The sequence below is a fragment of the Callithrix jacchus genome, chromosome 8, assembly GCF_049354715.1.
Source record: "Callithrix jacchus isolate 240 chromosome 8, calJac240_pri, whole genome shotgun sequence".
NCBI classification, from domain to species: domain Eukaryota; kingdom Metazoa; phylum Chordata; class Mammalia; order Primates; family Cebidae; genus Callithrix; species Callithrix jacchus.
The window spans coordinates 55,829,091-55,846,374 of NC_133509.1; the positions used below are offsets into that span (position 1 = coordinate 55,829,091).

The 17,284-nt window shown below is 43.4% G+C and overlaps 1 protein-coding gene across 4 annotated transcripts in view; it reads left to right on the forward strand.

The window, feature by feature from the left end:
- RPGRIP1 (RPGR interacting protein 1) overlaps nucleotides 1-17,284 on the forward strand; it is a 90,905-nt gene that overhangs the window by 69,672 nt on the left and 3,949 nt on the right. For 2 of the 4 annotated variants that reach the window (XM_035260062.3, XM_035260060.2), the window contains 4 exons: nucleotides 1,638-1,738; nucleotides 4,705-4,897; nucleotides 8,430-8,514; nucleotides 15,334-15,464. In XM_035260062.3, coding sequence (XP_035115953.2) covers nucleotides 1,638-1,738; nucleotides 4,705-4,897; nucleotides 8,430-8,514; nucleotides 15,334-15,464 — 510 coding nt within the window. Of the gene's footprint in view, nucleotides 1-1,634; nucleotides 1,739-4,704; nucleotides 4,898-8,429; nucleotides 8,515-15,333; nucleotides 15,465-17,284 lie in introns of all 4 variants that reach the window. The other 2 variants (XM_035260059.2, XM_035260061.2) reach the window with 1 other exon arrangement.

Below are 17,284 nucleotides of genomic sequence, written 5' to 3' on the forward strand. Positions count from 1 at the left end.
GTATCAAAAAAAAAAAAAAAAAAAAAGGGCATAAAAAGCTAAAATCTGCCTGGTTTCAGGTATCTGAGTGGAGCTATCAGCGGCAAGATGCTGTTGTTGTTGAAAAAGAAGCTTGTTATTCTTTTAGACAAAGATCTAAGGGTTACTAGGTAAAGGCCACCAAGAAATGAAAAGGGCCTGATTTTAAGGCCCATTGCACGTATGTAGACAAAGCCTTGTGCCCTTTAGCAGCCTTTGCTTTTGCTGCCCCTGTTTTCTCAGACCTTTTCCCTTTGAGACCTCAGTGAAACAGACAATCAAGACTTTGAAATTTTACAGAAGAGGCTGGGCAAGGTGGCTCATGCCTGTAATCCCAGCACCTTGGGAGGCTGAGGCGGGTGGATCACAAGGTCAAGAGTTTGAGACTATCCTGACCAACATGGTGAAACCCTGTCTCTTTAAAAAAAAAGAAAAGAAAGAAATTATACAGAAGAGGCAGAGCTTGCCATCTGGTAATCTATTGCTGTGTAATAATCTACTCTAAAGCATAGTGACTTAACAATCATTTTTTTTGCTCACTACTTTGCAAGTTAGGGAGGTCTCATGAGGAAGGCTCATTTTTCCTCTCTCTGTGTGGCATTAGATGGGGTAGCTCAGCTGGGGGACTGATGGGTTCAACTTGCAAGATGGCTCACCCTCATAGCTAATCAGGTAATCCTGGCTGTCAGCAGGTTACATGGGCTTCCTTGCAGGTTGGTGGCTGAGTTCCAAGAGAGCAACTTGCAAGTGCATGGCATTTTTGTCTTCTGGCCTTAGAAGTCACATAGCATCACTCCTAACATGCTCTTTCAGTTGAGACAGTCCAAGAGATCCACCTTAGTTGAAGGGGAGGGGACAAAGACCCCATCACTCAATAGGAGCAGTGTCAAAGTCAGTCACATTGTGAGAGAGCATGTGGGATGAGAGAGATCATTTGAGGCCATCTTTGGAAAATACAGTCTGCTTTTCCTCAGTTTGGCCATTTTCTTCAGCTCCCACAAAAGGACTTCTTTGCTTTCTCCCTTACTTTCACCCTTCCTGCCTGCCTGCCTGCCTGCCTGCCTGCCTGCATTCCTTTCTGTTTTTCCTCCTTTCTCTTTCTTTTTTTGAGAAGTGAATCCTGTATAGCAAGCTTCTGAATAAGTATGTCTTTGAAAAAGAGGGTTTGGGCTGGGCGCAGTGGTTCATGCCTGTAATCCCAGCCCTTTGGGAGGCCCAGGAGGGCAGATCCACATGGTCAGGAGATTGAGACCATCCTGGCCAACATGGTGAAACCCTGTCTCTACTAAAATAGAAAAAAAATTAGCTGGGTGTGATGGTGCATGTCTGTAGTCCCAGCTACTCAGGAGCTGAGGCAGGGGAATCGCTTGAACCAGGGAGGCAGAGGTTGCAGTGAGCCAAGATTGCACCACTGCACTCCAGCTGGTAACAGAGCGAGACTCTGTCTCATAAAAAAACAAAAGAAAAGAAAAAGATGGTTTCATTCTTAGTAAGTGAAGCCAAAATCTAGACACTCAGAACTAGTGACCAGACAGTGGATTGGAGATGTGTGTGCTGGGTCTTTTATTGGGCTAGAATGTTTTGAAACAATTCTTTAACTGCAACTTCTTCTCTAGCAGATAAGGAATGCTTTGAACAAAGCTCTGAAGTCAGTGAAGCACCAACTACCGACAGTGATGAAGTCATAGTGCCACCCATGTCTCAGAAATATCCTAAGGCTGTAAGTACACTGGAGTGATCATTGCATATGAGATAAGACTGTAAACAATGACAGTGTGCTTAGTGGCCACACACGTGAAGGTCAATCCAGTTTAATGAACCTGATGGAAAATGCAAATTGTTTAGTTAAATTTATGTTTTGTGTTAATGAAGCTTAGCTTGTACAGTCAGATAAAAGGATCATTTTCTTGAGATGGTGTAAATGATGACTTGCTTCAGTACTTCTATCTGGATCCCTTGTCTCTTACTCCCATGTATTCCGTTGTGTCCTGTGATTCATGCCCAGCCTAAATGGTGCCCCTATCATTAAGTCCATATAAGGGGAGCAGGTTTGCTTTGGGAGATGGAGTCTGGAAGAGAAGACAGGATTCTTCATGGGAGGGCTCATGGAGATCATTCCATTTCTGCAGTTTTTCACTCAACCTGTAACTAATAGTTCAACCTCAAAGCTCTTTCAGAACTAATTGCAGACACATACATATATTAATAAACATCCACAGATATATTCAATAATCATTGTTTTCTCACCTGTGGGTTATAAATGAGGTAGAAAACAATCACTCTTTTTTTGTTCTTTTTTTAGTAGAGATGGGGTTTTACCATGTTGACCAGTTTGGTCTTGAGTCCTGACCTCAGGTGATTTCACCCGCCTCAGCCTCCCAAAGTGCTGGGATTACAGGAGTGAGCCACTGTGCTTGGCCAAAGAATTACACTTAAGCCACTGTTCCTGGCACATTTGTAGGTGCTCAATTAATGTTTGTTGAGTGAGTGACTGAATAAAAGAATCAGAGCAAACTGATGATTTTTAACTTCATTAGAAACATTAAATAAGAATGTAGGGGCTAAGTGCAGTGGCTCATGTCTGTAATCCCAGCACATTGGGAGCTGAAGCAGTAGATGACCTGAGGTCTGGAGTTCAAGACCATCCTGACCAACATGGAGAAACTCCGTCTCTACTAAAAATACAAAACTTAGCCAGGTGTGGTGGCACATGCCTGTAATCCCAGCTACTTGGAGGCTGAGGAAGGAAAATCACTGGAACCCAGGAGGCAGAGGTTGCAGTGAGCCAAGAGCAAGCCATTGCACACCAGCCTGGGCAACAAGAGCAAAACTCTGTCTCAAAAAAAAAAAAAAAAAAAAAAAAGAATGTAGAATAACCTAAAACCAAAGGGGTAGATTATGTAATATAAACTCTGTTATAAGAAATTAGAAAAGGGAAATTATGGTTGCTTTTGTAGAGGTTAGAAAACTCTTCCTTGAAAGCTGGAGTTTGTGCTGATGAATTGCAGGAAAATGAAGGATATTGAAGTGAGGAGAAACAACTCAAAGTCAGTAGACTTAAACATTTAATATAACACATAGTTCAATTTCAGGCCAGGTGTGGTGGCTCACACCTGTAATCCCAGCACTTTGGGAGACTGAGCCAGGAGGATTGCTTGAGGCCAGGAATTCAAGACCAGCCTGAGATTCTGAGTACTATGAAGGAAATACATAGGGTGATATAATAGCAACTGGAGGGGGTTACATTAGAATAGGTGTTAAGGAAAGATTTCTCTGAGGAAGGGATGTTTGAACTGAAATCTAAAGAATGAGAAGAGAAGAGCTATCCATCTACTGGGTAGACTGTACTCATCTCCGGCAAAGAAATTGGCAAGTGTAAAGGCCCTGAGGTGGGAAAGAGTTTCATTTACCTGAGGTATGGGAAATCAGAAGAAAATTAAAGTTTCTCTTGGTCACATATATATTATTATCCTCCCCCTTTCAAAGGAAGACAGTGAAGTCTAGGGAGAAGGGCTTGCTCAAGTTAATATTTAATACAGTTGCACTAAGGGCATACTGTGTCCCAGGCATTGTGCCAAGCTAGATACTTGGTATAGATTTTAATGGGGCTGGGCGTGGTGACTCGTGCCTTTAATCTCAACACTTTCGGAGGCCAAGGTGGGTGGATCACTTGAGGCCAGGAGTACGAGACCAGCCTGAGCAACATGGCAAAACCTCAACTCCACTAAAAATACAAAAATTAGCCAGACGTGGTGGTGCGCACCTGAAATCCCAGCTACTCAGGAGGCTGAGGCAGGAGAGTCACTTGAATCCAGGAGGTGGAGGTTGCAATGAGCTGAGACCATGCCACTGCACTCCAGCCTGGTGACAGAGCGAAACTCCGTCTCAAAAAAAAAAAAATTGAGCTGGGCGTGGTGGCTCACGCCTATAATCCCAGCACTTTGGGAGGCTGAGGCGGGTGGATCATGAGGTCAAGAGATCGAGACCATCCTGGTCAATGTGGTGAAACCCCTGTCTCTACTAAATAAAAAAAAAAAAAAATTAGCTGGGCATGGTGGCACATGCCTGTAATCCCAGCTACTTGGGAGACTGAGACAGGAGAATCATTTGAACCCAGGAGGCGGAGGTTGCAGTGAGCCGAGAATGCGCCATTGCACTCCAGTCTGGGTAACAAGAGTGAAACTCCATCTCAAAAAAAAAAAAAATTGAAAAATAGCTATCTACTTAGAAATTTATTTATTTGTATATAATCATGGGGTGCAAGTGCATTGATCTATTGCACTGTAGTGAAGCCTGGAACAATGCACATTGTCCTCACTGAGCAACCTCCACTGAGCAACCTCCCATCATCCACCCTCCCCAGCCCTCCGAATCAGGCATTTTTTTGATTCATTTTATATGTGGAGATGACCAAGGAAGGCTGGCCTGGAGAAATGATGCCCTGAGCTGGGAGAGAGAAGAGCTGGGTTCCCTTTATAAATTTCCTATCGATTAACTACGGCAATACAGTCAAATTGTCATTTGATGCCAGTTTTACCTATAAAATGATTCTCGGGGAATAATGTAGTAGATAGATTACTCCTATGGTTGATTTCTAGAGAGTACTGTAATGTATTAATTGGATGGAGTATAGGCACTTGGAGCCTCACTAACCTCTAGGAACTAAATACATATTTTCCTTATCAGGATTCAGAGAAGATATGCATTGAAATTGTCTCCCTGACCTTCTACCCAGAGGCAGAAGTGATGTCTGATGAGAATGTAAAGCAGGTGTACGTGGAGTACAAATTCTACGACCTACCCTTGTCGGAGACAGAGACTCCAGTATCCCTAAGGAAGCCTAGGGCAGGAGAAGAAATCCACTTTCACTTTAGCAAGGGTGAGGCACCCTGTGTGGTTACTGGGGAGAGGAGTCTGATGAACATTGAGACTGAGGGTCAGAACTACTCTGGATTTTTGTGGGGTGGATCCAACCATTTCACTTCATTATTTTATCAAAGTGCTATGTGTGTATGGTTTAAAAATACCAAATGGGCCTAAACATTTTACATTAAGCAGTCCTTTGTTCCACCTCTTCACAAATCACTTCCTCTGTTCTCATCCTTCCTCAATCCAACACATTCTACATTTCAGCAATTTTTATTTTAAATTTTTGGGATGGAGTCTTGCTCTGTTGCTCAGGATGGAGTGCAGTGGTGTGATCTTAGCTCATTGCTACCTTCACCTTCCAGGTACAAGCAATTCTCGTGCCTCAGTCTCCCAAGTAATTGGGATTACAGGTGCGCACCACCATGCCTGGCTAATTTATTTGTATTTTTATTAGAGATGGGGGTCTCACCATTTTGGCCAGGCTGGTTTCAAACTCTTGACCTCAAGTGATCTGCCTGCCTCAGCCTCCCCAAGTGCTGAGATTACAGGCGTGAGCCACCGTGCCCATTCTTTGGTTATTTACCTCCATCATAGTCTGAGTATTGATTTCTTTTCTTCCTCTTTTCCTGTTTTTTTGAAATGGGGTCTGAACATGTTGCTCAGGCTGGTTTCAAACTCCTGGATTCAAATGATCCTCCTGCTTCAGCATCCTGAGTAGCTAGAATGACAGGCGTGAGCCACCACACCTGGCTTCTGAATAACATTTTTTTTTTTTTTTTTTGCGACAGAGTCTTGCTCTGTCACCAGGCTGGAGTGCAGTGGGGCAATCTCGGCTCACTGCAGCCTCTGCCTCCCAGGTTCAAGCCATTCTCCTGCCTCACCCTCCTGAGTAGCTTGGACTAAAGGTGCCTGCTACCATGCCTGGCTAATTTTTTGTATGTTTAGTAGAGACAGAGTTTCACCATGTTAGCAAGGGTGGTGTTGATCTCCTGACCTGGTGATCTGCCTGCGTTGGCCTCCCAAAATGCTGGGATTTACAGGCATGAGCTACCACGCCTGGCCCCGAGTAACATTTCTATTGTAATTTCCTGATTCACTGGTTTTAGACTTCCTATCTTGGGCCTTAAAATTTAGCTCTTCTACCTGGTGCTGTGGCTCACATCTGTAATCCCAGCTCTTAGGGAGGCAGAGGCAGGAGGATAGCTTGAGCCCAGGAGTTCAAGCTATCTTATATGGTGAGACCCCATTCTCTACAAAAAGGAAAAAAACGAAAAGATTTTTTAAAAATTAGTTCTTCTGCACTACACTCATGTCCCTTTCCTTCCCATATAATTGTATCATAATGTTTATTTAAATCAATTTAAATTGTTTCTGTTGTTATGAATATGTAAATATTCTTGCAGAACCAAGTAGTATGCAGTGATTACATTTCTTTGCACGCTTTTTTTGCAGCAATTTTGCATTTGCTTTATTCTTTTAATACATATTGTAATTATTTTCATGTCATCCAACAGCCTTCCCAAATTTTAAAATAAACCTGTCAAATTATCTCTCATCCATTTTTTTTTCCTGAAGACCTGTCTCTATCCTCTCATTCCGCTCTAGCCCGCTGCTCTGTGATTACTGCTGCTCTTGGAGAGTATGATCAAATTCTCTCCTGTACCAGATTTCCTATCTCCGGGTCATTCTCTGACTTATTTTTCTTATTTCAGTGGATCATATTTTCCAGTACTTATTTTCTTTATTCCTTCATTCCCTCCCTCCTTCCCTCTCTCTCTCTCTCCCTCCCTCTTTCCCCCTTTCTCTTCTCTTCTGTTCTTTCTTTTCTCTTCTCTTTCTTTTCTCTTTCAACAGAGTTTTGCTCTTGTTGCCCAGGCTGGAGTGCAATGGCACAATCTAGGCCCACCGCAACCTCTGCCTCCTGGTTTCAAGCAGTTCTTCTGCCTCAGCCTCCTAAGTACCTGGGATTACAGGCACGTACCACCATGCTCAGCTAATTTTTATACTTTTTTGTTTTGTTTCTGGTTTTTGTTTTTTTGTCCAGTATTTTTAAAGAAAGGGTATATCATAAATGAAAATTTGAGAAAGTCATGCATGAAATCTTTTTTTCCTACCCTCATATTTGATTCAAGTGTAGAAATCTATGTTGAAGCTAGGCGTGGTGGCTCACACTTGTAATCCTAGCACTTTGGGAGGCCCAGGCAGGCAGATCATGAGGTCAGGAGTTCAAGACCAGCCTGGCCAGTATGATGAAACCCCATCTCTACTAAAAATACAAAAATTAGCTGGGCATGGTAGCAGGCATCTGTAGTCCCAGCTACTCAGGAGGCTGAGGCAGAAGAATGGCTTGAACCCAGGAGGCGGAGGTTGCAGTGAGCTGAGATCTCCCCACAGCACTCCAAGCTGGTGACAGAGCAAGCGGGGGAAAAAAATCAATGTTGAAAACATTTTTATTCAGAATTTCAAAGCAGGCCGGGTACAGTGGCTCATGCTTGTAATCCTAGCACTTTGGGAAGCTAAGGTGGGCAGATCATTTGAGGTCAGGAGTTGGAGATCAGCTTGGCTAACACGGCAAAACCCTGCTTCTACTTAAAATACAAAAATTAGGCCGGGCACAGTGGCTCACGCTTATAATCCCAGCACTTTGGGAGGCCAAGGTGGGCGGATCACGAGGTCAAGAGATCGAGACCATCCTGGTCAACAAGGTGAAACTCCGTCTCTACTAAAAATACAAAAATTAGCTGGGCATGGTGCTGCATGCCTGTAGTCCCAGCTACTTGGGAGGCTGAGGCAGGAGAATTGCTTGAACCCAGGAGGCAGAGGTTGCAGTGAACCAAGATCGTGACTTTGCACTCCAGTCTGGGTAACAAAAGTGAAAATCCGTCTCAAAAAAAACAAAAACAAAAATTAGCTGGGCATGGTGATGTGCGCCTATAATCCCAACTACTCAGGAGGCTGAGGCAAGAGAATTGCTTGAACTTGAGAGGTGAAGACTGCAGTGAACCAAGATCGCACCACTGCACTCTAGCCTGGGCAACAGAGTAAGACTGTCACACAAACACAAAAGAATTTCAGGTTAGGGGCGCAGTGGCTCACACTTGTAATTCCAGCACTTTGGGTGGCTGAGGCAGGCAGATCACCTGATGTCAGGAGTTTGAGACCAGCCTGGCCAACATAGAGAAACCCCATTTCTACTTAAAAAAAAAAAAAAAAATTACAAATTAGCTGCTCGTGGTGTCATGCATCTGTAATCTCAGCTATTTGGGAAGCTGAGGCAGGAGAATCACTTGAACCCAGGAGTCTGAGGTTGCAGTGATCCATGAGCCAAGATCGCGCCACCGCACTCCAGCCTGGGCAACAAGAGTGAAACTCCAACTCAGGAAAAAAAAAAGAATTTCAAAGCAGTTGGTCTATGTTATTCTAGATCCAGGCATGGAGTCTAATCTTTTTATGAAAACTACCATGAATACTGCTTGTGAGTCTTGGGGCTCACATTGTAACAGTATATGATTCTTTGCTTTTTTCTCTTACCCCTAACACAGTAATAGACCTGGACCCACAGGAGCAGCAAGGCCGAAGGCAGTTTCTGTTCGACATGCTGAATGAACAAGATCCTGAGCAGGGACAGTAAGCATCTGCTTTCCACTTTGAAAGACAGGAGATACTGAATCAGGAATTCAAAAGTTTAAGTTTAGTTTTGTGGTGATGCTGAAAATATTTTTTTTCTTTCTTCCAAGAACTAGATGCTGAATATTTTAATAACTTCTTTCGAGTTAATTTACTCTTAACGAATATCCTATGTACTTGAGTGTAATTTATGTTTGTGACTACCTAATTGATTACATAATCTTATAGGTTTATATTTATTTATTTATTTATTTTTTAGACAGGGTCTTGCTCTGTTGCCCAGGCTGGAGTGCAGTGGTGCGATCTCGGCGGCTCACTGCAACCTCAGCCTCCCCAGGCTCAAGCGATTCTTGTGTCTCTGCCTCCCAAGTAGCTGGGATTATGGACATGGGCCACAATGTCCGGCCAATTTTTTGTGTTTGTAGTAGAGACAGGTTTCACCATGTTGCCCATGAGTGGTCTTGAACTCCTGAGCTCAAGCGATCTGCTCTCTTTGGCCTCCCAAAATGCTGGGATTACAGGTGTGAGCCACCATGCCCAGCTCACATAATTGTACAGGTTTAGTTCATTTCTCATCCATGCCACCCTCATGGGCCCCTTTTTTTGTGGCAGTAGTTTACTTGAACACTGACAGTGCCCAAATGGAATGAACAAAAAGTGTTGACATTCTAATATGATTTGATTGATTTCTCATACACACAGTACTGTTGCTAGTTTGCCCAAATATTATGCTTTTGTCATATTAATGTTGTATTTAGATTTTTTAAATGGTTTCTGTACAGGACTTTTTTTTTTTTTTTGATATGGGGTCTTGCTTTATTGCCCAGGCTGAAGCTTAATGGTGAGATTTTGGTTCATTGCAACCTCAGCCTCCTGAGTTCAAGTGATTCTCCTGCCTCAGTCTCCTGAGTAGCTGGGATTTCAGGTGTGCACCACCATGCCCTGCTAATTTTTGTATTTTTAGTAGAGACAGGGTTTTGCCATGTTGGCCAGGCTGGTCTTGAACTCCCAACCTCAGATGATCCTCCCGTGCCTTAGCCTCTCAAAGTGCTTGGATTACAGACGTAAGCTGCGACGTCTGGCGAGCAGGAATTTTTCGATGTCGACGTAAATAAGTAAATTTTAGATGTCCCTTTAAGTTTTAGGAAAGCCAATTGTCCTTATTATTCCAATAATCTAAAGAAGGGCTTCTTTTAGAGTTTCTAGAAAAAACGTGGGACATACTTAGAGTAAAAAAAAAATTATTTGGCAGGTGTGGTGGCTCACACCTGTAATCCCAGCACTATGGGAGGCTGAGGCAGGCAGATCACTTGAGACCAGGAACTTGAGACCAGCCTGGCCAACATGATGAAACCGCATCTCTACTAAAAGTACAAAAAAATTAGCTGGGCATGGTGGCACATGCCTATAATTCCAGATACTCAGGAGGCCGAGGCATGAGAACCATTTGAACTTGGGAGGAGGAGGTTGCAGTGTGTTAAAATCATGCCACTGCACTCCAGCCTGGGTGACAAAGCAAGATTCTGCCTCCATATACACACACACAAATTATTTGTTGTTTAGCTGAAATTCAAATTTAAGTAGGCACATGGTTTTTGTTTTTGAAATCTGGCATCCATACCTCCTCTGCATGTGTGTCCATAAGATAATATGACACTGGTGTTTTATCTTATTTTAAAATTTTTTTTTGTTTTAGAGACAGGATCTCACCATGTTGCCCAGGCTGGTATCCAGCTCCTGGGCTCAAGCAGTCTTCCTGCCCCAGCTGCCCAAAGTGCTGGGATTACAAGTGTGAGCCACTGTGGCCGACCCAGTGTTTTAATTACTTTTTGAAAGGCCCAATACATTAGTTTAATCTGCTTTTACTTTGTCTTTTGTTAGTCATAGAAAGAACTGAAAAGCCAGCTGAAGTGGGGTGCGGTGGCTCAGGCCTGTAATCCCACCTACTAGGGAGGCTGAGTCAGGAGAACTGCTTGAGATGGAGTGAGCTGAGATCAAACCACTTCACTCTAGCCTGGGTGACGGAGTGAGCCCAATCTCAAAAAAAGAAAAAAAAAAAGAAGCCAGCTGAAATAAACAGTGAACCTGACTTCAGTATCACAGTGGGCTTAAACAGACTGGAGAATTTTTGGAAATGGAAAGTGATTTGGTCCTTTCCTTTCTGTGCCAATGTTAACTTTAGCTTTCAATTTTTTTCCCCCAGCATTTCCAGAACTCTCTCTTCTTTTTTATTCCCTTACAGTGGTAATTATTTTCTACTCAATTTTAGATTTTGATTGTTAATACCTTTGGCTTTCTTTTTGCCAGTATGGTCTAGTGGACAGAACAGGCTTTGTAATCAGACCAACCTTGTTTTTATTTATTCCAGACTCTTTGACTTTGTAGCTCTTTGATCTTTTTGTTTTCTCCTTCCCACCCCCCAACCCCCACCCCCACACGGAGTTTAGCTTTTGTTGCTCAGCCTGGAGTACAATAGCAGGATCTTGGCTCACTGCAACTTCTGCCTCCTGGGTTCAGGCGATTCTCCTGCCTCAGCCTCCTGAGTAGCTGGGATTACAGGCATGCACCACCATGCCCAGCTAACTTTGGAATTTTTAGTAGAGATGGGGTTTCATCGTGTTGGTCAGACTGGTCTTGAACTTCTGACCTCAGGTGATCCTGCCCGGCCTCCCAAAGTGCTGGGATTACAGGCTTGAACCACTGTGCCTGGCCTGATCTTTTTGATATAACTTAATTTGAAGGCTCTGGTGAGAATAAAATTGAGATAATATAGTTAACATAAAGTACTTGGTATTGTGCCTGGCACATCGTAATGCTAGATATCATTCCTTTCCTGTGAAAATTGGGATGCGGGAGTCAGCATTATCCCTTTGCATTGTTGAAGTTATCAGTAATGACAGAGAAACATAATCACAAATGAATATTGCCTAATGGGCAGAGAATGTATCCTTTTTTTTCCTTTTTCCTTTCTGTGTAAACAAAGAGAATGTACGTAATGCCTTTGTTTCAGTTTAATCATATTTAGCTGTGCTTTTAAGAGCTTGAATTTTTTTGGGGGGCTGGGACAAACCTCATGACTACTTGTGTGCCAAGGAGCTTGAATTTTTAGTCCTATTCCTGGCACTCTGTATTAGCTACCAATATTTGCTTTTAAAAATTAATAAAAATATGAAAAGTCAAGAATAGGCAAATCCAGAGAGAGAGAGTAGATTCGTGGTTCCCAGGAGCTAGGGAAGGAGAGTGGGGAGTGAATAAGTACAGAGTTTCTTTTTCTTTTCTTTTTTTCTTTTAGAGATAGGGTGCAGTGCCATGATCACGGCTCACTGCATCCTCGACCTCCTGGGCTCAAGTGATCCTCTCACCTCAGCCTTCCAAGTAGCTGGGACTATAGGTGTGTGCCACCGTGCTTGGCTAATTTTTATTTTTATTTTTATTTGTTTTGTAGAGATATGGGGTCTCCCTATGTTACCCAGGCTGGTCTTGAACTCATGGGCACATCCCCAGTCTCCCAAAGTGCTGGAATTACATGTGTGAGCCACTGCACTTGGCCAATGAAATGTTCTGAAATTTGATAGTGGTAATGATGGCACAACATTGTGATTACACTAAGAAACATTGAATTATGTATAAACTTTAAAGTGGTTAAAATAGGCCAGGTGCAGTGGCTCACGCCTATAATCCCAGCACTTTGGGAGGCCAAGGTGGGTGGATCACGAGGTCAAAAGATCGAGACCATCCTGGTCAACATGGTGAAACCCCGTCTCTACTAAAAATACAAAAATTAGCTGGGCATGGTGGTACGCGCCTGTAGTCCCAGCTACTTGGGAAGCTGAGGCAGGAGAATTGCTTGAACCCAGGAGGCAGAGGTTGCGGTGAGCTGAGATCGTGCCATTGCACTTCAGTCTGGGTAACAACAGCGAAACTCCATCTAAAAAAACAAAAACAAAACAAAACAACAACAAAAAAATTAGCTGGGTACAGTGGTGGGTGCCTGTAATCCCAACTACTCAGGAGGCTGAAGCAGAGAATTGCTTGAACTAGAGAGGCAGAGGTTGTAGTGAGCTGAGATTGTGCCACTGCACTCCAGCCTGGGTGACAGAGCAAGACTCCATCTTAAAAAAAAAAAAAAGGAGCGGGGGTGGCCAGGCGGGGCAGCTCACACCTGTAATCCCAGCACTTTGGGAGGCTTGAGGCAGGCAGATCATGAGGTCAGGAGATCGAGACCACCCTGGTTAACATGATGAAACCCTGTCTCTACTAAAAATACAAAAATTAGCCCAGCATGGTGGTGGGCACCTGCAATCCCAGATACTTGGGAGGCTGAGGCAGGAGAATTGCTTGATCCCGGGAGAAGGAGGTTGTAGTGAGCCAAGACTGTACCATTGCACTCGAGCCTGGGCGACAGAGCGAGACTCCGTCTCAAAAAAAAAATGTGTGGGGGAATTTTATGTTAATTCTTTTAAACACATTTATTTATATATTATTATTATTATTATTATTTGAGACAGAGTCTTGCTCTGTTGCCCAGGCTGGAGTGCAGTGGCATGATCTCGGCTCACGGCAACCTTCACCTCATGGGTTCCAGCAATTCTCCTGCCTCAGCCTCCCATTAGCTGGAATTACCCGATACCATGCCCAGCTAATGTTTTTTTGTATTTTTAGTAGAAACGGGGTTTCACCATGTTGGCTAGGCTGGTCTCAAACTCCTGACCTCAGGTGATCCGTCTGCCTCAGCCCCCCATACTGCTTTGATCCATTGCACCTGGCCATGTTAAGTTAATTTTCTCTTAAAAATTTAAATGGATTTTTTACAAATTCTAACAGTTTTTAGAATTCAGTATTACTTTCTGGCTGTCAGGATAATACTAATTGTTACTTAATTTTTATAGAGATGGGTGGGGGGATTTTACTGTGCTGCCCAGACTTGTCTTGAACTTCTGGTCTTATGCAATCCTCCTGCCTCCACCTCCCAAAGTGTTGGGGATTACAGGGATAAACCACCATGCCTGGCCATATACCAATTGTTACTGATTGCTTACTGCCTTCAGGATACTATGCTGCATGCTTTATAGCATAATCTTCAAGACTTACAACTCTAAGATATACATTTTTTTAGGCTGGGCATGGTGGCTCATGCCTATAATCCCAGCACTTTGGGAGTCTCAAGTTGGCTGGATCACAAGGTCAGGAGTTCGAGACCAGCTTGGCCAACATGGTGATACCCTGTCTCTACCGAAAATACAAAAAAAAAAAAAAAAAAAAAAAAGGCTGGCCGCAGTGGCTCACACCTGTAATCCCAGCACTTTGGGAGGCCGAGGTGGGTGGATCACAAGATCAAGAGATTGAGACCATCCTGGTCAACATGGTGAAACCCTGTCTCTACTAAAAAAAATACAAAAAATTAGCTGGGCATGGTGGCGTGTGCCTGTAATCCCAGCTACTCAGGAGGCTGAGGCAGGGTAATTGCCTGAACCCAGGAGGCGGAGGTTGCGATGAGCCGAGATCGTGCCATTGCACTCCAGCCTGGGTAACAAGAGCAAAACTCCATCTCAAAAACAAACAAACAAACAAACAAAAACCAAAAAATAGCCAGGGATGGTGGCACACACCTGTAATCCCAGCTACTCAGGAGGCTGGGGCAGGAGAATTGCTTGAACCTGGGAGGCGGAGGTTGCGGTGAGCTGAGGTTGCACCACTACACTCCAGCCTGGGCGATAGAATGAGACTCCCTGTCAAAAGGAAAAAAAATCCAAAAGGAAAAAAATATATCTTTTATACGCATTTTGCAATTATGCATTCCTTCTGTTTCCTTTGCTCTGCCATGGTAACCAACTTTAAATTTAAAGCCTCTTCTTCTGGCCCGGTGCAGTGGCTCACACCTGTAATCCCAGAACTTTGGGAGGCCAAGGCGGGTGGATCACCTGAGGTCAGGAGTTCGAGACCAGCCTGACCAACATGGAGAAACCCTGTCTCTACTAAAAATACAAAATTAGCCAGGTGTAGTGACTCATGCCTGTAGTCCCAGCTACTCGGGAGGCTGGGGAAGGAGAATTGCTTGAACCTGGGAGTTGGAGGTTGTGGTGAGCCACGATTGCATGATTGCACCATTGGCAACAAAAGCAAACTGTCTCAAAAAAAAGCCTCTCCTTCTAACTCCCATAATCCTGTTTTGTTTCGTTTAAATATACCATTGTTTTGTTACTGTTTTGTGAAACATCTTCACTGTCCATTTCATATCTTTCAACTAAATTATAAGCTGTCTGGTACAGTGGCTCACTGCTGTAATCCCAGCTACGCTCGAGGCTGAGGTGGGAGGATTGCTCAAGGCCAGGAGTTCAAGACTATCCTGGACAACATAATGAGATCCTCATCCCTACAAAAAATAAAAGGAAATAAAAATTAGCTGGGCATGGTGGTGCGCACCTGTAGTCCTAGCTACTCAGGAGACTGAGGTGGGAACTTTGCTTGAGCCCAGGAATTTCAGGTGGCAGTGAGCTATGATTGTGGTACTGCATTCCAGCCTGGGCTACAGAGTGAGACTATCTCTTAAAAAAAAAAATTATGAACCATCTTACTGGAAATTATATCTTGATAGTTTTAAGACAACTTGAATCGACTACATTATCTTGGGTTCCTCTTCTAAAAGGACTGTTACTTAAATTACACCAATTTCTCCCTTTGTTTATTGTCATTTTGTAAAATAGAGGCAAGGGAAAAGTGATTCAGAGAAGACATTGTATTGTTTCTGATTACTTTTACCTTTATTTTAAAAGCATAAAGGGTATCAACAGTGCTGAGTTAAATGCAATTTCTTTTTAGTTTAAAGTTTACAGTGGTAAGTGATCCTCTGGATGAAGAAGACAAGGAATGTGAAGAAGTAGGATACGCATATCTTAAACTGTGGCAGATCCTGGAGTCAAGAAAAGATATTCTAGAGCAAGAACTAGACAGTGAGTAACTTTTTTTTTTCAGTTCTAATTATTTCTAAGGAAATCATCCTAATAATGAATTACATTTTATCTTCAATACATAATTATCACTATGAAGTTGATGAGATACAAACTGGACTGAAATTTTATCCCTACAACTGGATTTCTGGATCCAGCACTAAAGTAGTCAGATGTGTGTTTTAGCCCCCATATACCTGATTACAACTAGAATTGATTTTGAATCTACAATGTTGAAAAAGGGGATTTTTAAAAAGATAAGTTCTTGGCTGGGCACAGTGGCTCACGCCTGTAGTCCCAGCACTTTGGGAGGCCAAGGTAGATGGATCACCTGAGGTTGGGAGTTTGAGAACAGCCTGACCAACATGGAGAAACCCTGTCTCTACTAAAAATACAAAATTAGCCAGGCGTGCTGGCATATGCCTGTAATCCCAGCTATTCCGGAGGCTGAGGCAGGAGACTTGCTTGAACCTGGCAGGCAGAGGTTGCAGTGAGCTGAGATTGTGCCACTGCACTCCAGCCTGGGCAACAAAAGTGAAACTCCATCTCAGGAAAAAAAGGGATAAGTTCTTTTCATTTCAAATTTATATATCAGAATTTTGGATCTCTCTTGAACGTGTTTATATAGGCAGCTGACACCCATTCTTTGTGTTATCATGCACTGAGTCTCTTTTTTTTTTTTGAGATGGAGTCTGTTGCTCAGGCTGGACTGCAGTGGCACAATCTCAGCTCACTGCAACCTCTGCCTGCCAGGTTCAAGCAATTCTCATGCCTCAGTCTCTTGTGTAGCTGGGATTACAGGCATGCGCCACCATGCCTGGCTAATTTCTGTATTTTTAGTAAAGATGGGGATTCACCATGTTGGCCAGTCTGGTCCTGAACTCCTGACCTCAAGTGATCCACCTGCCTTGGCCTCCCAGAGTGCTGGGATTACAGATGTGAGCCACCGTGCCTGACCTATCCTGTCTCTTGAAAAAGACATCAACTCTCTCCTCTTTCTTCACATTTACCGGTCATTAAGTTTTATTCATTCTACTTGTGAATTGACTATGCTCTCCTTACTATAATTTTGTCTATAATTTCTTTTTCTTTTTTGAGATGGAGTCTCACTCTGTTGCCCAGGGTCGAGTACACTGGTGCGATCTCGGCTCACTGCAACATCCGCCTTTCACGTTAAAGCAATTCTCCTGCCTCAACCTCCTGAGTAGCTGGGACTACAGGCACCTGCCTCCATGCCCAGCTACTTTTTATATTTTTAGTAGAGACGTTGCCCATGCTGGTCTCAAACTTCTGGACCCAAGCAATCCACCCTCCTTGGCCTCCCAAAGTGTTGGCGTTACAGGCATGAGGCCACTGTGCCCGGCCCCCTTATATAATTTCTAAATTGTCTTCCTACCACTGGTTTCTCCCACCCCATTTCCATCTACTTTTTTTTCTTTTTATTTAATTTTTGCCTGAAGATTGGGTTCTACCCATTTCTATCTACTATAGTAAATGTTTCTACGTAATAAATTTAATCACTGCCTTCTTTTTAAATCCTTTCACATTCTGCTATAGGTCATGTTTTTTGTTTTGTTTTGTTTTGTTTTTAAGACAGAGTTTCGCTGTTGTTACCCAGACTGGAGTGCAATGGCACGATCTCGGCTCACCGCAACCTCCACCTCCCAGGTTCAGGCAATTCTCCTGCCTCAGCCTCCCGAGTAGCTGGGACTACAGGCACACGCCACCATGCCCAGCTAATTTTTGTATTTTTAGTAGAGACGGGGTTTCACCATGTTGACCAGGATAGTCTTGATCTCTTGACCTCGTGATCCACCCACCTC